Source organism: Schistocerca nitens, chromosome 2 (assembly GCF_023898315.1).
Source record: "Schistocerca nitens isolate TAMUIC-IGC-003100 chromosome 2, iqSchNite1.1, whole genome shotgun sequence".
In the NCBI taxonomy this organism is placed as follows: Eukaryota; Metazoa; Arthropoda; class Insecta; order Orthoptera; family Acrididae; genus Schistocerca; species Schistocerca nitens.
This window is the reverse complement of record NC_064615.1, coordinates 325,553,823-325,577,270: the sequence shown is the minus strand read 5'-3', so window position 1 is coordinate 325,577,270 and position 23,448 is coordinate 325,553,823. Positions and strand designations below refer to the sequence as shown.

At 37.3% G+C, this 23,448-nt stretch overlaps 1 protein-coding gene across 1 annotated transcript in view; it reads right to left on the bottom strand.

Annotated features, from left to right (window-relative positions):
* Positions 1-3,856: 3,856 nt before the first annotated feature.
* The window catches only part of LOC126234390 (uncharacterized), a 151,935-nt gene continuing 132,343 nt past the window's right edge, over positions 3,857-23,448 (bottom strand). The window contains exons 10-12 of the mRNA XM_049943078.1: positions 19,907-20,003; positions 6,543-6,707; positions 3,857-3,957 (exon numbers count right to left, since the gene is read on the bottom strand). Coding sequence (XP_049799035.1) covers positions 6,592-6,707; positions 19,907-20,003 — 213 coding nt within the window. The 3' untranslated portion in view covers positions 3,857-3,957; positions 6,543-6,591. The remainder of the gene's footprint in view (positions 3,958-6,542; positions 6,708-19,906; positions 20,004-23,448) is intronic.

Here is a 23,448-nt window from a genome sequence, read left to right as displayed (position 1 = left end):
GCCAAGAAATCTGCACAGCCACAATTACTGAAAAAATCTAATGAAGAAGATAATGGAAGAAGAAGAAGGAAAGTAATTTGCAGTCCATCCAATTACAAAAGATAGTGTTAAAGAAAATAGACATATAGCTTACCACACAATTTACCAACTGATGTGCTCAAACTAACGTATATTTGTAGAAAAAGTGCTACAGGAAGTCAGCCAAAAATGAAAGACAGAGATTTTTAAAGATTTTTGGAACATACCATCATTCTCCAACTAAAAATGTCAAACAATCATGGGCCTAGTAAAATAAGAACCCAAAAATATACACCATTGCTTCAGAAAACTAACCACATAAGAGCAATGACTAAATTACACACACTCAGGACTGAACTTCAAATGCTATCACTTTTTCAATATTTTTAATACATTTTATATGTCAAACAAGTTTGTTTGTGTAGCTATTATAAACACAATAAAAGAAACTGTGCCAAGTGAACATATAAGGAAAACGAACCTCTGAACAAAATGTCCAAATTAGTTATTGACTCTGCACGCCTTATATTTCAAAATACCTACAGAATGAGTGCCACTGTTGCAGAGAAAGATCACAGAAGGCACCTCTTGTTCCTGGACTTAACATTTACATTACTTGTACAGCATAGATGACAGACTAAGAGAAATGTTATTACTCCTGATAGTATATCAAGGGAATAGCTTTACATGAATATTGTCAATGAAGGGTTCAATCTGTTGCCCACTTCTCAAATCATGACATGTGTGATGACTGAGATAAATTTCAGAAGCATCTGAAGGATGCCTGTTGTGAAGAAGAGGACAAGAAGATAGATCAGCTGAAAATGCTGTATCATCGGGAAGAGGCTGCACAGAGATATTCACAGAAGGAAGATGACAAAGAGATAAATATATTAGACAAAGATGGCAATTAATGAGAACCTCCAGAAATGCCTTGAAACATCATGTCTCACCTAAGCCCAACAGTTGTATGTGCACACTTTGCACTTTCTGTCGATATCATTTTTAGACATACGTATTCCATTTTTCCTGCTGTGCATGCTGCATTTATATATTTTCCCCTTTCATCAATTAAACTTAACAGCTCATATGTTATCCATAATATGTTAGTTGTTCTTCAGCTGCCTTCACTACTTCATCTCTCAAAGGTACCCATTCACCTTCTTTTGTAATTGTTCCACCTATTTGAATTAGATATTGCCTAATGCTACCTTTGGATCAGCTAATGAGCACATAACAATGCTGATAAAATATTAATGAGGTTTAAATTATTGTTTCCCCTTACTTCACTTTCTTGCCATGGCATTAAATAACCTCTGTGTTGGTCAAGATTAATAGCGGATGGTTGTATGTGAATGAAATTACTCTTATTAAGTATAAGTAAAAGGTTAAATAATCTTGGACTTTGTTGATATTCAAATTAAGTTTATTTTTTGTGTTGTTACAAATGTATTTTTACATTACAATAATTCATAACATTCAGAAATTATTGTCAGACAAAACTGTACAGTGAATAAATGCTGTGACATTAAATAAACAGTAACATTCCTACAGACTAGAAAAGTACCTGAAGAACTGTCTATAAAGTGCGCGTGCAAAGAGGTACAAGTTATCCTCAATATTCTTCTGATTCATTTGCCCTGGATACTGCAAGTTTCCAGAGAATATATTTATCATGGGACCACTGAGTTGACGCATCAGTGCTATGAAAATATTGTTGTGGTACTGGATGAATGCACCTCAATACATTACCTGTACTGACGGACACTCTAAATTGGCAGCTCACAGTATGAATTAAATCAGTTTAAAACTATAAACTGCATTCCTAAAATAGATGTTGTTCACTGTATTTGTAGACAAATCAGAACAAATATGGAGATTGTAGTTCTCTAGCAGATGGAAGTATCAATTTGGACTTAAGCCTAGCACACTGTCTTATGGAAATGCTACTACTGAGCCATTGGAGATGGTTTCACAGATTGGCTAAAAGTGTCACAACATCAGATACCAGTGTGTAGGAGGTGGAATGTAGTCACCTGCTGACTGAAACTACTCATTTGTACATCTTGAGAGGGGGCAAGATACTAAAATGTGTTTTAATAAATAGTTGTCAAGTAAAATTAATAACAAGAAAAATTAATGTTTGTTTGTCACTGATTACCAGAGGGCTGAAAAGGCAAATTTTAATGTCACCAGTAACAGTAGTGGACTAGGTATACAACATTGTGAAAACAAATTAATGTTACGACCAGTACAGAGAAAGTGAATTGTCTTCATTGACAGACTGGCAAAAGTGACTGTCTCCCATGGCACACATCTTATGTTTATTTTTTATTTCTACTAAACATTAATCAAGTAATAGACTTGGCAACTCTAATAAGTGATTCATAAATGTATTACTTAATTAAAGCATTAGGCTCCTATGCAGAATGTAAGGAACTAACAGTATGAAGAAAATAAAACTTAAATGAATTTGAAAAACTGCTAGTATGAATTACATGAGAATGTTGACACAGTTAGACCTACATAGCATGCACAGACTTGTTGTGTATATATACAAAGAAGGACAGTAACATTTGGTTTAACTTATGTGACAGTGCCATCAAAATGCTGAAAATTATGATTTGTCTAGCCACTGAAAAAAGATAGCAATTATTTCACAGTCACCAAAGAAGTGATTTTTCCTGAGTTTCATCAGTCAATAAAATTAAAAGAAAATTTTCAGAAAGAACAACAAAAAAACATCAATTACTCAGTTCATTGTTTTTAAGGTAGCACATTTCTTTGCAAATAACATTGTGATGGACATCACGTTCATTGATATTTCTTTTTTCTCCAACCACATATAGGGAAAACAGTGTTGAAATCATACGAAACATCTTATGCTGTCAAAAGTGATGTGTGCAGAACCAACAGAAATTTATGAAATTATATGACGTAAACTATTGCTCTCTTTTAACAGACTTTCACAATTATGGGAAGTCAGCATCAGTTGTGCTAAGAGGACAGATAGAAGTAACTTACTCATACCAAAAAGGACAGCTGCATTTGTAACCCTTGATGCATCAGCCTTAGAACAGAGGAAAAATATTTATGAGAAGCACCTACAGCACAAGTTTCAAACAGCTCATCATCACAGACATCTACAAGAAATAAATACACAGCTGAAAGTACAAATGACAAAATTATAAACAGCACTGAATATTTCTTCACAGAAAATTCTGCAAAACTCTTGTGTTCTAAACTAACATATCAAAAAAATAATGGTAGTTGTGACCAAAGAAACAATAACTAGTTTTTAATAACAGCTCCATAAATACTTTGCAACCAACAACAAAATAATCACATGGAAAAATCCAAAGTAATATTGCGTTTAACCTTATTTCCAACAGTTGAAATTCTGGGATGGAGTACAAATATAGCTCATTTCTGAAAGTGATATGGCTTTTGAGTGACAAATATGAGAAACATACAGAGGAAATGTAATAGTTTGCTTAGGTTTGTTGCATAGTAAGTTAGTGACAAATGACAGTTCTTCTGAGGAATATATTAAATTTGGCACAATAGCAACAGAGTCATACATTCAAACAGCAAATGATCCAATAAATACACACAAATATATAGAAAAAATACTTCACACACAACCCCCCCCCCCCCCACACACACACACACACAATCACAGCTGAATGTTGAAACATATACAAGAGGATCTTAAAGTAATCTCAATTACATTAAAAGTAACAAAACAGTATGTGTGTTCAATAGGTTTCACCTTTCCCTATTACACAGCATCTTCAGCTTATTATGAATTTCAGGAATAACTTACTAATAGTCAAAACAAGTGAGTAGTACTTTAAAAATTATCCTTCAAAAGCTATGGAAGTTCCTCTGGTGGAAGTGCAATAATGATCCATACAACACTCTATCTGGAACCTGAAACTGAAAAAAGAATGTGTTAAATATCCACACTGCACATGGTCTACAGAAAGAAACTGTTATTCATGGTACCTGAAGTTAACACTTTTTTAATTTAATTTCAGCAAGTTATTTACAAAAGCAAAAAAAATAGAAATCTTCCCTCAATTCTAACATTATTTGATGCAGATGAGGAGTACCTAACTGTGAATCAATAAAGCAAGAATGACTGGAACAAGGAGGGGAGGAAATATTTTTTTTTTTTTAAATATAGAGTATTCGGTCGTGGTTTCAATAAAGATAGATTTATTAGTTCTTCATTTGTGGCACGTTTTGCCTGTATTGAAAGGCATCTTCAGATAATCATATGGAGACAATGCCCCTTAAACACAAACTACGGCCTATTTACATCCATTATTATGTTGTGCATATATGCGACATAAACAGGCCCTATTTTGTGTACTTGTGAAATGCATTTCAAATGAAGAAGTAATAAATCTATTTTTATCGCAACCATGAATGAATTCTCTCTATAACATTACCATGGTTGCTGTACCAGTGCCATACACTTTGGGAATGGTGTGGAGAGATTTTTTAAAATGTATTGTTGTCTCTCAGGTTTTCAAAACTATTATTTTTTGCACAGTTTCCTTCCTTTCCCTTTGGTCTTCACTAATACATTCTATAGTCCTTTATCACCATCTGCACAGCTTAAATTTTCTTGGCTTTCTATATCCTGATGAAGAAGTTATTCAAAAGTTTGCAAAGGCAAGATCCTAAAATTTCTCTTCTTCTCTCTCTTTAAATATAATTGTCCAGAACCTGCACTACACTAATTCTCAATTTTGATGTTAGTAAGTAGTCATTCTTCTCTTGAATCAAATAGTACAAAAAAGCTGTTAACATTGTTAGTACAAAAAAATGAAAAAACTATGAAAAAGCAACCAACAACAGAAAAATCTGAAAAGATACTGTAAATGTTGTTGGACATGACTACCATAGTTAGTACATAATTTTTGTCATTGAGCAGGTACAATAACATAAAATACCAAATAAATAACTGAAAATGAAGCAACTTGAAAGTTATTAATACACTCAAGACCACAGACTGAGAAATGCAGTTGTAGAAATTGATTCTTTCTTCCTTTATTTCATTCACATACTGTGTTCTGTAGACCATCATCACAAGGAAGTCCATAATGAGTTAAACAATACATTACAACAGATGTGTAGCTACAATATATTTATAGCCATAATTAATGAAGTGGCTTATGATATTTACTGAAGGTACTCACAAAAGTTTATTTACTCTTAAAAGGAACTATCTAACAACCAACAGAATGCCATCAATTTCAAACTTCCCAGCAGATTAAAACTTAGTGGCAGACCAGGACTCAAACTCGGAGTCTTTACCTTTTGTGAATAAGTGTTCTACTGACTGAGCTATCCCAGCACAACTCACAACCCTCCCTTACAGCTTTACTTCTGCCAGAACCTCAGCTCTTACCTTCCAAACTTCACAGAAGTTCTTATGCATACGTTGTGGGTATAGCCCTCTTGAATGAAGGGATATTGCAGAGACACGGCGTAGCCACAGTGTGGGGGATCGTTCCCAGAATGAATTATCAGATTGTTCCCAGAATGAATTATCACTATCTAGTGCAGTGCATAGTTGAAACTTCCTGGCAGGTGAAAACTGTGTGCCAGACCACAACTTGAACCTGTAAAAATCACCTTTTGCAGGCAAGTGCTCTACTGACTGAGCTATCCCAGCACAGTTCACAACCCATCCTCACAGCTCTATTTCCAGCAGTATCTCATCTCCTTCCTTCCATACCTGCAAGGTAAGCAGGAGAACTTCTGTTGTGAAGTTTGCAACATAAGAGATGAGGTACTGGTGGAAGTAAAGCTGTGAGTGCAGGTTGTGAGTCATGCTTGGACAAGAGTGAGGGTGGAAGTGGCATGGGGCACTAGACCTGGGATATGGAAAATCCTTAATATTTTAGAAGATGAATGGCAACTTGTAAGTAGCCATAAAAATTTCCAGGTTTGAAGCTGTTAAAAACCTACATAATACTGACTTTTAAATCATTTTCTTGAAATAAAAACACCTGACTACACTATGTTTTTCCTTTCCCTGTGAGCTAAGGGTGGAGGTAAGAGTCCCAGATCCCCCTTGAAACTGAGCAGGGGTGTCCTTGTGCTTGGATAGCTCACCTGGTAGAGTACTTGCCTGCAAAAGGTAAAGGTCCCAGGTTCAAGTCCTTGTCCATCACATAATTGTAATCTGCAGTTCCAGGCATAGCTTGCTATAATTTTTATTTTATTTGTAATATCCTCACTACAGTAACATTTTTATGTCTTTGACTTTACTACATCCTTGAATGGTTTTATCAAGAAAAGTGAACTATCATATCAATGTCTCACATGGAAATGTATTCCTACCCTTACAAGTCTAGTTTACTCTGTGTGCTGCATTATGAAAACCATGCCCATATTATGCTTTATAACTGTGTAGGTTGTTTGTTATGCCGAGTGTTCCTTTCAATATTTAATTGCTTTTGATTAATTATTATTGCTGAATATGCAGAATTGTGAGAGATACTTACCAAACAGTTGTGTTGTGTACACAAAGCTGACTAGCAGGTGCCATATGGATTACGATGTACAAGGAAGCTGCTCATATCTCAGGCACATCCCAATGTTGTCATCGGGGGACTCGTTCTCTTTTCCAGGACCAAACTGCACACGGATGTTGAATGGTGTTGTGCTACCTATGAAGACCATAATGTCCATGTATTTTATCACAAACCATTGTTGCCAAGTAACCTATATTTGAGATGAATTTCCAATTTACAAGAATTTCTGCAGATTGTTTTAAAATCTGAGAGCTTATTTTGTCATACATACAAATAACACTGTCTCCAATTACTAAAAACATAATGTTTTCAGCCAATAAAATTAAGATAATGCAAAATTTTAGCTTCCAAGTACATCTCATAGACAACTTCAAAGTGACAGCTTCCCAAAAGCGTCTCACCAACCCTTCCAACTAAGTTAGTTGATGAAACAAGCAACAAAAAGCACACTGATAGTGCACTGGCCATGAAAGGCAGGCATCCAAGTATGAGCTGTGTGGGATAGCCGCGCGGTCTGAGGCACCTTGTGATGGTCCACACGGCTCCCGTGCATCGAAGGTTTGAGTCCTCCCTCGGGCATGGGTGTGTGTGTTGTCCTTAGCATAAGTTAGTTTAAGTTAGATTAAGTAGTGTGTAAGCTTAGGGGCTGATGACCTCAGCAGTTTGGTCCTGTAAGACCTTTCCAAAGTTTTCCAAGTTTGACCTCCACGCCAACAGACTGTATTAAATTATCAGGCACACTCAACTCAGAATTACTCTGTAAAAGAGTAGAGCATCTCATCTCAAGAAAAATGTCATCTTCAGATTCAGGATAGAATGTGATACTTTCAAGTATTAAATTAAGGTCAGAGATTCTGATGTTGCGAAATCAGTAATATGAGAGAATGTGCTTGAGCATTCTTAATCTGACTGACTGATTTATGCTCCACTATGCAACACTGAACCACTCTTTGCCTCTTTCACTTTAAAGAAATATCTACTATCAAAATTTCTGAATGTTCTAGTTAACCAGGCACCAACCTTTAACCAACTGACAAAAAGGCCTTTTTATACTTCACAGTGTAGCCACAAATTAATTATTGCAGTGATTATTGGAGGAAGTATGATGTGAAATGTCTTACAAATATTCCAAACCACTATCACTTGCAATACATCCAGATTCATAGTAGTATGTACAAGCTCTGCAGCCCCTCTTACAAAATACAACCATTTTTCCATATGAGCCACAGATATTTGAGGGTAATCTGATGCTTCCCATACATCTAGATCTACAATCCACTTTGAGTTTGAGCGAGGATGTATAGTGTATCAGACTATTTTACCACTTCTTGTTCTGATCACAGTATGCAATAAGAAACACTATTGATAACCCTAACTATGTAGTCAAATTTCTCTGATTTTACTTTCATGTTCATTACACAAGATCTAAATCAGATGAATTAATATGTTTCTTCTTTTGTGGGATCTTCAAATTGTTCCGAAGATTTTCCCTGCTACAATAGTGCTTAGTTGTAGCATCCCCCACCGAAGTTTGTTGAATATTTTGATGATATACTCATGTTCAGCAAATACATTAACACCAAATTGTGTCATTCTTCTATGAATCTTTCCCATTTTTCTCATTAATCTAAATAGAGTAAGTGATCCAGATCCATGAACAATACTCAAAAATTGGTCAAACATAGGACCTGTAAGCCCCTTGACACATAGCAAGATGTAGTAGCTCCTACTACTACAACTGTACTCTTTAAATAATTCCCGCAACCCCCCACCCTGTTCCATAATACACATATGTGTACATAAAATTGCAAAATTTTTATTCAGTCAAGAATTTCATTAAATTTTATTATTTATGTGATAATTTACAGTCTCCAGAATGAGATTTTCACTCTGCAGAGGAGTGTGCGCTGATATGAAACTTCCTGGCAGATTAAAACTGTGTGCCCGACCGAGACTCGAACTCGGGACCTTTGCCTTTCGCGGGCAAGTGCTCTACCAACTGAGCTACCGAAGCATGACTCACGCCCGGTACTCACAGCTTTACTTCTGCCAGTACCTCGTCTCCTACCTTCCAAACTTTACAGAAGGTCTCCTGCAAACCTTGCAGAACTAGCACTCCTGAAAGAAAGGATATTGCGGAGACATGGCTTAGCCACAGCCTGGGGGATGTTTCCAGAATGAGATTTTCACTCTGCAGTGGAGTGTGCACTGATATGAAACTTCCTGGCAGATTAAAACTGTGTGCCCGACCGAGACTCAAACTCGGGAACTTTGCCTTTCGTGGGCAAGTGCTCTGCCAACTGAGCTACCGAAGCACGACTCACGCCCGGTACTCACAGCTTTACGTCTGCCAGTACCTCATCTCCTACCTTCCAAACTTTACAGAAGCTCTCCTGCAAACCTTGCAGAACTAGCACTCCTGAAAGAAAGGATATTGCGGAGACATGGCTTAGCCACAGCCTGGGGGATGTTTCCAGAATGAGATTTTCACTCTGCAGTGGAGTGTGCGCTGATATGAAACTTCCTGGCAGATTAAAACTGTGTGCCCAACCGAGACTCGAACTCGGGACCTTTACCTTTCGTGGGCAAGTGCTCTACCAACTGAGCTACCGAAGCACGACTCACGCCCGGTACTCACAGCTTTACTTCTGCCACTACCTCGTCTCCTACCTTCCAAACTTTAGTGCTCAGTTGGTAGAGCACTTGCCCGTGAAAGGCAAAAGTCCCGAGTTCGAGTCTCGGTTGGGCACACAGTTTTAATCTGCCAGGAAGTTTCATATCAGCACACACTCCACTGCAGAGTGAAAATCTCATTCTGGAAACATCCCCCAGGCTGTGGCTAAGCCATGTCTCCGCAATATCCTTTCTTTCAGGAGTGCTAGTTCTGCAAGGTTTGCAGGAGAGCTTCTGTAAAGTTTGGAAAGTAGGAGACGAGGTACTGGCAGAAGTAAAGCTGTGAGTACCGGGCGTGAGTCATGCTTCGGTAGTTCAGTTGGTAGAGCACTTGCCCGCGAAAGGCAAAGGTCCCGAGTTCGAGTCTCGGTCGAGCACACAGTTTTAATCTGCCAGGAAGTTTCATATCAGCGCACACTCCGCTGCAGAGTGAAAATCTCATTCTGGAAACATCCCCCAGGCTGTGGCTAAGCCATGTCTCCGCAATATCCTTTCTTTCAGGAGTGCTAGTTCTGCAAGGTTCGCAGGAGAGCTTCTGTAAAGTTTGGAAGGTAGGAGACGAGGTACTGGCAGACGTAAAGCTGTGAGTACCGGGCGTGAGTCGTGCTTCGGTAGCTCAGTTGGTAGAGCACTTGCCCACGAAAGGCAAAGGTCCCGAGTTCAAGTCTCGGTCGGGCACAAAGTTTTAATCTGTCAGGAAGTTTCAATTTACAGTCTGTTGATGAAATTGCTGTAAATAGTTCATGTAGAAACAATTTATGTGCACATTAAAATTCAGCTGCTCTAAAAAGTGTTTGTTTTAAAATTAACATACATTGTTTGAAAGCCCTTATTCTACTCTTTGAAGCAAATGTTTTACTTTTTTGTGAAAACTTAATATTTCAAAAGTTACCTTATCCAAAGTTTCATATTCGAGAACATTCCAGTCTTAAATTTCACTGTTATGGCTGCATAGCCCAAATTTTCTGTTCCCAAAAATGCATAACTCTCCTAAAATAATACATTAATTTATGATTATAATAGAGGGAAACATTCCACGTAGGAAAAATATATCTAAAAACAAAGATGATGTGACTTACCAAATGAAAGTGCTGGCAGGTCGACAGACACACAAACAAACACAAACATACACACAAAATTCAAGCTTTCGCAACAAACTGTTGCCTCATCAGGAAAGAGGGAAGGAGAGGGAAAGATGAAAGGATGTGGGTTTTAAGGGAGAGGGTAAGGAGTCATCCCAATCCCGGGAGTGGAAAGACTTACCTTGGGGGAAAAAAGGACAGGTATACACTCGCACACACACACATATCCATCCACACATATACCAATATATGTGTGGATGGATATGTGTGTGTGTGCGAGTGTATACCCGTCCTTTTTTCCCCCAAGGTAAGTCTTTCCGCTCCCGGGATTGGAATGACTCCTTACCCTCTCCCTTAAAACCCACATCCTTTCGTCTTTCCCTCTCCTTCCCTCTTTCCTGATGAGGCAACAGTTTGTTGCGAAAGCTTGAATTTTGTGTGTATGTTTGTGTTTGTTTGTGTGTCTGTCGACCTGCCAGCACTTTCATCTTCATCTTTGTTTTTAGATACATTAATGTATGAAATATCCAAATTAAAATATGTATTTTTTTAGAATATTCTGGCTGGCACTGAAAATCCCAGCATATTTTAGAACTTCCACATCATAAAATAGTACCTATAATTTTACCACTTTCTGATTCTACGTATTCTACAGCTCATAGTTAATCAAGATAAATTGACTGACTAAATTGTTTTTGTATGTTTCACTGGCCTTGTCTTTCACGTTTATAACTAAAATGTAATAGCTCTGTATTTTATATTTTTGACATTTTTACTTATATAAGTAGCTAGCACTTGGATGGCTGATCGTCCAGGTCTGTTGAGTGCTGTTGGCAAGTGGTGGGCACGCAGCAATTGTGAGGCCAATTGAGGAGCTAGATGACTGAGAAATAGCAGTTCCGGCCACAAAAACTGACAATGGCCTGGAGTGTGGTGTAATGACGACTTGCCCTCCATACCCACATCCAGTGATGTCCGTCAACTGAGGATGACACAATGGTCAGTCAGTATTGTTGGGTCTTCTGAGGTCTGTCTAGATGGAGATAGTTTAAAGTCATTATGCACCAAGCAAAAGTCAGCTAGAGCCCAGCAGTGAACTAGCAAACTTATAAGTCAATTCTAAGTTGGTAACTAGTCATCAAGCATACATCTTATGTTCAGTATTTGATTTTCACCATATAATTATCAGTGTGCAATGCGTATCCAATGTGTAATGTTCCACAATCAGTGCCCAGTAGACAAAACGTGAATATCCATGATTGTCAGTCTTTGCCATTTATTAAATTGTGTGTGCAGTGTGAAACTAATCAGAGCCTGTGAAGCTTACTGATCTTAGTTACAAAACTGATGTTAATACATTACAATCACGCCAATCATGAAAAGTGCATTTAGTGCCAATAAATAGGAAGAGAATGAAAATGTGAATTCTACAGTGACATGTACATTTATTCAATAACTGTTCATCACATCAAATAATCACAGGAAGAATATTAAAGGAGAAATTCCATGACACTTATGTCTTCTGTCTTGTTTGTGGATGAATTACACTTCAACAACATTCTCAATGAGGCAAAAGCCTTCCTCATGACCAGTTTTATATGTGGTCATACTACTTACAGTCACTCCAAACAGATGCTTCTATATATTTGATCAATGTGAGTGATTCTAGAGACATTGCTAATACATATTCAAAAATATCAGACTTTTTCACCTATTTGCCCAAATTATGTTCACATTTATTTATTTTGAAGTTCAGCTGCCAACCTTTGCCACAAGTTCTGATCATCTACAAGTCTTCCTGTATTTTGTAACAAATTTCCAACAGTGTCACATCCCTCTACATTGCTGCATCATCTACATATGATTTTATAGAACTATGAACATTATCGGTTATGAACTGTAGATTAAAACTGAAGAAACTGCAAAAAGGTGGGAATTTAAGGAGATGCGACTTGGATAAACTGACTAAACCAGAGGTTGTGCAGAGGTTCAGGGAGAGCATAAGGGAACAATTGACAGGAATGGGGGAAAGAAATACAGTAGAAGAAGAATGGGTAGCTCTGAGGGATGAAGTAGTGAAGGCAGCAGAGGATCAAGTAGGTAAAAAGACGAGGGCTAGTAGAAATCCTTGGGTAACAGAAGAAATATTGAATTTAATTGATGAAAGGAGAAAATATAAAAACGCAGTAAACGAAGCAGGCAAAACGGAATACAAACGTCTCAAAAATAAGATCGACAGGAAGTGCAAAATGGCTAAGCAGGGATGGCTAGAGGACAAATGTAAGGATGTAGAGGCTTATCTCACAAGGGGTAAGATAGATACTGCCTACAGGGAAATTAAAGAGACCTTTGGAGAAAAGAGAACCACTTGTATGAATATCAAGAGCTCAGGTGGAAACCCAGTTCTAAGCAAAGAAGGGAAAGCAGAAAGGTGGAAGGAGTATATAGAGGGTCTATACAAGGGCGACGTACTTGACAATATTCTGGAAATGGAAGAGAATGTAGATGAAGATGAAATGGGTGATATGATACTGCGTGAAGAGTTTGACAGAGCACTGAAAGACCTGAGTCGAAACAAGGCCCCAGGAGTAGACAACATTCCATTGGAACTACTGACGGCCTTGGGGGAACCAGTCCTGACAAAACTCTACCATCTGGTGAGCAAGATGTATGAGACAGGCGAAATACCCTCAGACTTCAAGAAGAATATAATAATTCCAATCCCAAAGAAAGCAGGTGTTGACAGATGTGAAAATTACCAAACTATCAGTTTAATAAGTCACAGCTGCAAAATACTAACACGAATTCTTTACAGATGAATTGAAAAACTGGTAGAAGCCAACCTCGGCGAAGATCAGTTTGGATTCCGCAGAAATGTTGGAACACGTGGGGCAATAGTGACCCTACAACTTATCTTAGAAAATAGATTAAGGAAAGTCAAATCTACATTTCTAGAATTTGTAGACTTAGAGAAAGCTTTTGACAATGTTGACTGGAATACTCTCTTTCAAATTATGAAGGTGTCAGGGGTAAAACACAGGGAGCAAAAGGCCATTTACAATTTGTACAGAAACCAGATGGCAGTTATAAGAGTCGAGGGGCATGAAAGGGAAGCAGTGGTTGGGAAGGGAGTGAGACAGGGTTGTAGCTTCTCCCCAATGTTATTCAATCTGTATATTGAGCAAGTAGTAAAGGAAACAAAAGAAAAATTCGGAGTAGGTATTAAAGCCCATGGAGAAGAAATAAAAACATTGAGGTTCGCTGATGACATTGTAATTCTGTCAGAGACAGCAAAGGACTTGGAAGAGCAGTTGAACGGAATGGACAGTGTCTTGAAAGGAGGATATACGGTGAACATCAACAAAAGCAAAACGAGGATAATGGAATGTAGTCGAATTAAGTCAGGTGATGCTGAGGGAATTAGATTAGGAAATGAGACACTTAAAGTAGTAAAGGAGTTTTGCTATTTAGGGAGCAAAATAACTGATGATGGTCCAAGTAGAGAGGATATAAAATGTAGACTGGCAATGGCAAGGAAAGCGTTTCTGAAGAAGAGAAATTTGTTAACATCAACTATAGATTTAAGTGTCAGGAAGTCGTTTCTGAAAGTATTTGTATGGAGTGTAGCCATGTATGGAAGTGAAACATGGACAATAAATAGTTTGGACAAGAAGAGAATAGAAGCTTTCGAAATGTGGTGCTACAGAAGAATGCTGAAGATTAGACGGGTAGATCACATAACTAATGAGGAGGTATTGAATAGAATTGGGGAGAAGAGGAGTTTGTGGCACAACTTGACAAGAAGAAGGGACCGGTTGGTAGGACATATTCTGAGGCATCAAGGGATCACAAATTTAGCATTGGAGGGCAGTGTGGAGGGTAAAAATCGTAGAGGGAGACCAAGAGATGAATACACTAAGCAGAGTCAGAAGGATGTAGGTTGCAGTAGGTACTGGGAGATGAAGAAGCTTGCACAGGATAGAGTAGCATGGAGAGCTGCATCAAACTAGTCTCAGGACTGAAGACAACAACAACAACAACATGAACATTACCTGCTAGTTCATCAGTACTGGTAATGGTCCTTATCAGATGTCCTTGAAGTATTATACAGGGCATTTCACAATTCATGTTACACACTTCTAGAGGTTGTGGAGGGAACTTAGTAGACTAAGTTTTACATAGGAACCCCTGTCCAGAAATAGTTCATTTCCAGGTTGCAAGAAAAACAAGAGCTGTTCAACTGTGCACTAGATGTTTCTTATGCAGTTCACCTGTTATGGCATGCTACCCACATTCATGAATGGTACGATGATGTGATGTCCTCTATTTCCATCTGCCTTGTCTTCATGCTTCCTGGTGGTGCATCAGTTGACTTTAGAGTGATTAGTATTGCAGTAACAGGATGCCTGAATATGTGTTCACAGAGTACAGCAGAATATTATTACTACAATGAAGCTTGCCTTAGAGGAAGAGATGCTCCGTATATGTGCCATGAGTACTTTCCAAATGATGTCATGTTTGCCAGAGCAGAACAACAGTTGCAGGAAAGTTGGAAACTCATAAGTGACTGAGCAAACTGTAGAGCCCCAAGAAGGTGGTAACTGTTTTATTGGAAGAGGAAGCGCTTCATCAGGTTGAAGAGAACCCATTGACAAGTACCCGAGCCATTGCATGTGACTTGCATGTGCATCACTCATCTGTATAATGTGATCTGCATGAACAGTACCTCCACAGGTATCACCCTCAGAAAGTACATGCCATGCCCCTGGCAGATTTTGTGCAACATATTTCAACAGGTAAGATATTCTGAACACTCAAAGTAGCCACATCTGGGATCAAGAAAACCCCAAAGCAACATGTACATGAAGATTTCAGCACACCATCGACCTCAACATCCCGGCAGGTATCTGCGATGGTCGTGTTAATGAGCCATGCATCCTTCCTCTCCACCTAACGGGTTTCAGATAGTTGATATTCCTGCAACAATTGCTGGCAGAGTTTTTGGCAAACGTGCCATTGGATATTCAGCATGAATTATGGTTCCAGAATGATGTTGCAGCAGTATCATAGTTCATGTCCAAAACCATATGAACATAGTCTAAAGGGACAGTTGGATTGGTCAAGATGGGGCACATACTTGGTCACCTAAACGCCAGATTTAACCCCCTTTTTACTTGTTCTTCTAGGTATACATGAAGAGTCTTGTTAATGAAACCCCTGGGCAGTCAAAGAAAGATCTGGATACACGGATCTTGGCTGTGACAGAAGGGATTAACCATACAACATGCATGTTGGACAGAGTTTATGCCAACTTACTGCACTGATACACTACGTGCACTGAACTTTGTCATCATATCAAACAGCTGTCATAATATCATAGAAAATAGGAGTGAAATCTGTATATCTTGTTTTCCTTATAACATGGAAACAAACCACTTCTGGACATGGGTTCCTGTGTAAAAACTTCGTCTATTAAGTCCCCTCTACAAACTCTAGAAGTGTGTAATATAAATTGTGAAACACCCTGTACATGCTACATTCACTTGTCAGTGCCTATCTATAAGGAACATTGTGACTTGGTCTGTTTTTTCTACAAAGCTTTCAATTTAAAGAGACATAGCACTTTTTCTTGTTGCAGACAAAAGTGCAGATCTGAATCACAAGCTACCTGAAAATCAAGAAACTTAGCATCAACTTAGGTTCAGCTGCTTACACTTTGTGCCAATAATGCAACAGTGGAGAATATTTCAGTCCTTACTAACTTCAGTAGGGACAGTCATTAAATCATGCCCATGTGTATGGATGTAAATTACTGGAAAAAGGCAATTGATGTTCACTCATTAAGTAACTTTTACAAATATGTTTCCATAAATAGCATAATAGGCACCTACAATGAAAACATTGTTCCAAAAGCAGCCTTTTTTCTATTAAGAACTATTCTTATTAATTTGTTCAAGGTAAGTGCCAGTACCTCATGTGCATTTAATAATGTCACAGTAAGATTTTTTCAGTTTAATCTCCATTTTTAAGAGTTGCAGAAGTTGTAGAAATAATCAGCAAACATAGCAGTCATTACCAATGTAATCAAAACTGTAATACAGTGAGCAGTAAGAAACATAATTGTTGCTACCACCACCTAGCTCTGTTGTCATTCCAATTCAGTTCATACAAATGAATATGGCATGGGCCCCTCATGAAAATGTTTTCAGCTAAAGATGAATAACTGAAGCGTGTGCACCAATAATACTGTATGACACATTTTGACATTTTGTAAGATTTTCTGGAAAATGTTGTATACAGAGGTCTGCATTGCCTGCTGTAATAGTGGACCTATTTGCCATCCAAGGACAGCACTAAACAGCAAGGACATCACACAGTTTTTGTGCCTCTGCGCATACAACATTGTATGTCACAAGAATTTCAGACTGTAGCAAGGTGACATTTACTGCAAGTCAGTTTGAAACATGCAAATAACACACAGAAAAGAGTAGTTAACATCAGCAGTTGGCACAATATTGAGAGGTAAAGCATTTATGATGCTGGATTGGAACATAAATCATGAAAAGGAAAGAAAGTTGCTGCAAAATAGCTTCCAACACAGGTGAGTGGAATAATGCTGTATGGATTTTGTAAAAATATGTATGTCCATACAGTAACATATGCATCCTGTACAGTGGCATATGGGCGCTGTAGAGTACATGACTAACAATGTACATTGTGTGAATCTTCTGAAAACATAACAGTAAAAAAAATATGCAACATGAACAAAATTAACTATAGTTTTGTAGTTACCATCAACAAAAAAATATAATACACAACCAGAGCACTGCTGTATTATTAAAAGAGAACGTGAAATATGATAATCCAGTTGAATACTAGGTAGTAATATTGATTGTTTGCATGATTCAGGACTGTTTATGCAATGCAGAAGTGTGCTCAAAAGAAGGATGCAAGGACATAAACCTGGAAATTAATTAAAGCTGTATAAAAAACACAGATGATACTTCATGGAAACAAGCTATTTTCCAGTACACAGTACAGTCGAAAGAAGTGTGCATCACTCAGTGATGAAGACGGACTCTTCAACATAGACTAAATGGTGGAACGACCACTCTACAAATCATCAAGGAAAACATTTCAGTAGGCCATATGCCATATCACATGACAACAAGGCTCTGATTTGGCAACACATTTTGAGTTTCTCAAGGTAGATGAATCATTACACCAGGAATAAATTGTCAAAAGAATGTCTGCACCCTATTCTCAACCTCTGCAGAAGGTAATGACTGTTAACTGAAAATTTTCTTGGTAAATCAATAACCAGGTCATATTATCAGAGTGTATTTCAAACAGATTTTAATTGGCATTTTGGAACGCCTAGGTCAGATACTTGCAGACAGTATAATTTGTTATTTAACAAAATGATCATAACTTCAGACGAAATAGAATTACACAACATAGAACTTGAGTCAGTTGCATCATGCAGACCAAGCACACAAAGTGCTAAAAAACAATACAGAAATGGCTAAAAGGAACAACAATATACATGTTATGTGTGTTCACATACAACAGGTTTTACTTTGTCCTACATTGATGTATTCCATGTTATTCTACCAGAGACAGCTTTTGTCATATTCTTTCACAGTTCGTGACATGTACTGGAAACATCACAGTAAATTTGTAGGATGAATCCAGTGCAAGGAGAGATTCACTTGAAATAGTTTCCTATCTGCTTAAATTTGTGGTGAACAATTACCACATGCTTGAAGAAGGTATGGAACACAAACCAACTGTACAGTTTGATCACTGTGTTGGTCAGAACAATAACTGGAGAGTTTTAGTGTTTTATTTATATCTGGTCAGCTGCCAGTACCTCACAGATATATGTCAAAAGTTTTCATGTTCTGGTCACAGTTTCCTTCCTTGTGACAGGGACTTCACAATTATCGAGATGAAAGAAAGTCTCATAAGTTATGGTTTCTTGAGAATGGAAACAGTCATTGCTGAGACCATTGTTGAACATTCCATTGAGTTGATTTTCAAGAACTCACCTGCCCTGAAAATTACTGATGTAGTCTGGCTGAAGCTGTGTAGTCACAGTCCTTGAGGCATAAGCATGTGTCGTAATCAAATTGTGCTTCGCTCATGGGAAAGCACTGCACTGTAAAAATTGGTTGTGAACATCAAATACAAAATTTTTCAGTGCCTTCTGGTTTTCACCTGCTCTACAGTGGGGCATTGAAACTTTAAGGAGAAGAAAAGGAGTCTACTGGATAAAATGAAATACATGGGTTTCTACAGAAACCTGCATTTTGACACCTGAGTTTAATGTACCAGATTTGTGTCTCAACTTGATAACAAACTCATGTTCTATCACTTTTTTGAAGACCAAAGTAATCAGTTTACGATAAATATTATTTTGTATCTTGTTATAATTTTCTTACTTACAACTTTTGGATTCTAGACAAACTTATCACTACAGCAGCATACAGAATGATCTGGAATAATGCTGTATATCCATTGCTAAACAGTATTTTTTCCATTTTAATACATACCTATTTTCAAAAGAGTGGTGCTTAGTGCAATTTTAAAAAGTACAACCAAGTATTTTCAACAGTCTGTGTGCACAAATGATACATATCTGCTATTACATTATTATTTTGCAACAACTCTCTGTAATTAACAGTTTTTGTCAATTTCCTAAAAATTGCAAAATGTGCCATACAACATTATTTGTGCACAAGCTTCAACATTAAAATTATTGATCTAAAATCATACAAAATGAACAAGTACAAATGGTAAAACTAAGATTCTTCTGATCCCAAATTTTACTCTTCACCAGAAGTTCTTCTGCACTCATTGTGTGATAGATAAAAGTAAGAGCAATGTCCAGTTATATGAAAGGGAAGTCAAATGATAAGGCATGAAAACAAACCCAGACAAGTTGCACCATAGGAAGTGAACACGTTATCATGAGAGGGGAAAGGGTCAGTGTAGAGAAGCATATGTGGCATTATGGGAATGAGGATGGAACTCCAATGAAATATTTTGCACACAAAGTATGACATGCCATCAGTATGGTACTACGTATAGTACCCTAGTTAACTAACATACTTTAAATAATTCCTAACTCCTCTACTCATCTTTGGTCCTAGGCTTGCTAATAACCTCTCTATAATACCTATTCCTCAAACTTACTATAATTCGATAGTCTATACCTTTGTTGTGGGCATCTCATAGTTCATAAGAGGCAATTTTTATAATAGCCAAACCAGCCAAAGGTGCAGCGTAAACACTGCTCTGCATTAGATGTTGGTGTGAAAAATGACTGACTTTCCTCCACAATAAACTATTGCCACCAAATAGTCTCTAGTGCCATATTGTAATATGTTTTAGCACAGTCTGCTGTTCAGTACCATCTCACAGCAAAATTTAGTAAAAAATGCAGAGGATAATAAAATACACATTACTTAAAGAGTATGACATGATCCACTGCGTAGACACTTCAAACTGACAGAAGGCACTGACTGACACATTACTCTGAGCTAATAGAGTCATATATATTATCAGTGGACTTACTCTCTACTCTGCATGGACCTTCCCCAGGGCTGCAGAAGGAGCTGCCACAATGAAGCAAGTCACACACTCCACCCATTCCTCCACCATTTTGTTTTGGCTAGAATAAAGTAACACAAAGAAAGGGCTATTAGCATTCATATTTTAAACTTACTGCATCATCTTTCTTAGTATAGGACCAACAGTATAAAGTGAACAGAAGTGTAAGAGAAGGTATGCTGGCCGCAGTGGCCGAGCGGTTCTAGGTGCTTCAGTCCGGAACCGCGCGACTGCTACGGTTGCAGGTTCGAATCCTGCCTCGGGCATGGATGTGTGTGATGTCCTTAGATTAGTTAGGTTTAAGTAGTTTTAAGTTCTAGGGGACTGATGACCTCAGACGTAAAATCCCATAGTACTCAGAGCCATCTGAACCATTTTTGCAAGAGAAGGTACCAATCAACAACCACCGAAAAGCTATTAAACATTAAAACAAAAGAAGTTATTACATGCATGTGATGGATTTTGTGACCAACACCTATACAAACTCTCTCTATTATTGCAATGATTCTGAACAATAGCAAAGTCCTCCTTGTCCAGAGCACAGCAACTTATAAAAACTGTTTTAAAAACAAAAGATAAATTTTAGTTTAGTAATAATAATCTGTAGATTCAAAGTAATGACATTGTACAGGTGTCTTAAGCTATGCAATATACATGTAAAATTCATTGTAATTATCACTATTATCATTTGGTTCTGCTCAGCTATTCTTATGTTTCATTGAAGTTTTAAAAAAATAATAATTGCTCGCCAAGGAGATTATGAAATTCTCCAAATAAAAAGACCTAGAGGTTCCAATTACTACCAAAAATACTAAAGAATATACATGAAAGCGTTGTTAGCAGCAAAGAAAGCCAAGAACGATAATGTCCCATGCAATTTTGACAATAAAATCAAAGTAATTTGGACAGTTTATATTCAACAATAATAGAAATTATGATGAAACACAGACTTGCCTTCTACTTTAATAAACATAACTTTCTAATAAATCACAATTTGGGTTCATGCAGGGCAGTAATACAGAAGCAGCGGCAGCAGAATTTTCCAAAATCATAATGGAGGACCTGGATGGAGATGATTGTATAGCAGAATTTTTTTAGATCTGTCCAAACACAGTAGATCACAAAGTACTACTCCAAAAACTAAAGATGCCAGGAATAAGAAGAGTAGTAAAGAGGTAGTTCCAGTTATATCTCATGGAAAGAGTACACAGTGCACAAATTTAACATACGAGAAGAAATCTCAATTGTACATTAAAACCTCTTTCTGATTCTAAACATAACAACATATCCAACATTGCAGTTCCACAGGAGAGTATACTGAATCAAATTCTATTACTCATCAATATTAATCACTTGCAGGGAGACAAATTCTGTTTGCTGAAAACAGGAGGGCTACTACTGTGCAAAGCTCATGGTATGCTAAAAGATGTACACTTATGGTCAGAGGAGAATGAAGTAACCCTTAATGTAAAGAAACCAAACAGCATGTATTTCTATACAAACAAAAATAATAATAATTCCAAATTAATTTAAAAGTGGCTCCGTAAGCTGTGTAATTAACATAAAATTTTTAGAACTGTATATAGTGAAGCAAGTGAAGTGAAGAGAACATATCACAAATACAGCAAAAAGAATATCATCTGCATGCTACGATTTAAGGGTATTAGCATCAGTGTGTAATAGTAATGGCCTAAAAATAACTTCATATGCATATGTTCACTCAGTCAAAAGACATGATATAATTTTCTGGGACTCTAGCAGACAGAACCTCTGAAAAATTTTCAAATTACAAAAGAGAACTCTTAACGTAATAATGAAAAAGAATAAGTGGATTCACTGTCATGAATTTTTTAAAGAGCTAGGGATCTTGACTGTCACTTGTGAATGTATTTTCCAAACATTAGAGCAATTCAGAAAACAATATGTATCACTATGCCACAAACAGCTCTATACATAAACACAACACAAGAACTAGTAAATGCCTACACCGAGAAAGAAAACACAAAGTGAGAACTCAAAACAATATTGAATATCTAGGGATTAAAATTGAATCATAAATTACCTCAAGACAATAAAGACTGCTTTAAAAAACTATTGAAGCACATTTTCGTACAAAAGTGATTTTACAATGAAAGATTATTTAAATGAAATGCAACTAAGATAGCAGTTAACAGCAATGTGAAAAATTAATGTACTGACAAGTCACTAGTATACAACAATCAATGTTCTCATTCATGAAATTAAAAAAAAAAAAAAAAAAAAAAACACCACTCTTAGACCATAAAGCCATTCTAAAGTTATCAATGAGTGAAGATGAGTATTAAAACTGTTTTATATTCTTTTTGGAGCACTTGTTTTCCCAATGAAAATATCAGGCACCATACTAGTGTCAGACCTGCAAGAAAGACACTGCCAACAGCTGACACTTATGCACTTTTTAAGTATCATGTACAATTTCTTTGCAAGTTTTATTTATTTTTTAATGTAGTGGAATTAATGGCTAATGGAAAGTTTAAGTGTTTCAGTGGTAAAGAGTATACTGGTATATGTAGTACATCATGATATATATTTTCATTCTATGAACCCATTTATTAATATTGTTTACTGTGTTTTGCATAATGTATGTTTGTCACTTATGAATATATCTAAATATATTTATCTGTTATGTGTACATACCTGACAAAAACCATTACATGTACATGATCAATGGTTAACAAATAAATACGGAGATGAATTACAATAATATGGAGAGAATAAACTGCTACTCACCACACAGATATGGTGTCAAATGGTGGGCAGGCACATTGAAAAAACGTTTTTAGATATTAAAAAAAACACAAATATTCACACTTTCGTAACACACACACACACACACACACACACACGCGCGCGCGCGCGCGCACACACACACACACACACACACACGGCCAATGTTGTCCCAAAGCACTATGGCCTGATCGATCTTTGCTAGGGCAGGTAGTGGTTGTACAGAAATGTGGGGAGGTGGGGGGTTGGATGGGAAAAGGAGAGAAGCAGTAAAGGGAAAGGACTATGCAGGTATTCTTTTGGGACAGAAGGCATGTGTAGGAGTGGAGTAGAAGCAGGGAAGAAAGGCAGGTGGAGGATAAGGACTAGCAAAGTTTGTCAGTGGGGTTACAGGAAGGGAAGAATATGTTGCAGTTAGAGTTCTCATCTGTGAAATTCAGGAAATCTTGCGTTGCTGGAAGAAATGCAGATGGCACAATCCGTGAAGCAGTCATTGAAATCAAACACTTAGTTCTTCATGGCATGCTCAGCAACTAGATGGACCAGCTGTCTGCAGTTTGGCAGTGCTTGTCAATCCTAATCATTAAGTTCTCAACGATGAATCTTAAACAGATGAAGGGTTTGGAATTCTGGTTGCTTAGGAAGGATTCCTCTATATGACACCTAAATAGGTTGGCAAAGGCTGGTGTCATATGAGTGCCCACTGCTGCACCATAGATTTCTGTAGTCAATGTCTTGAA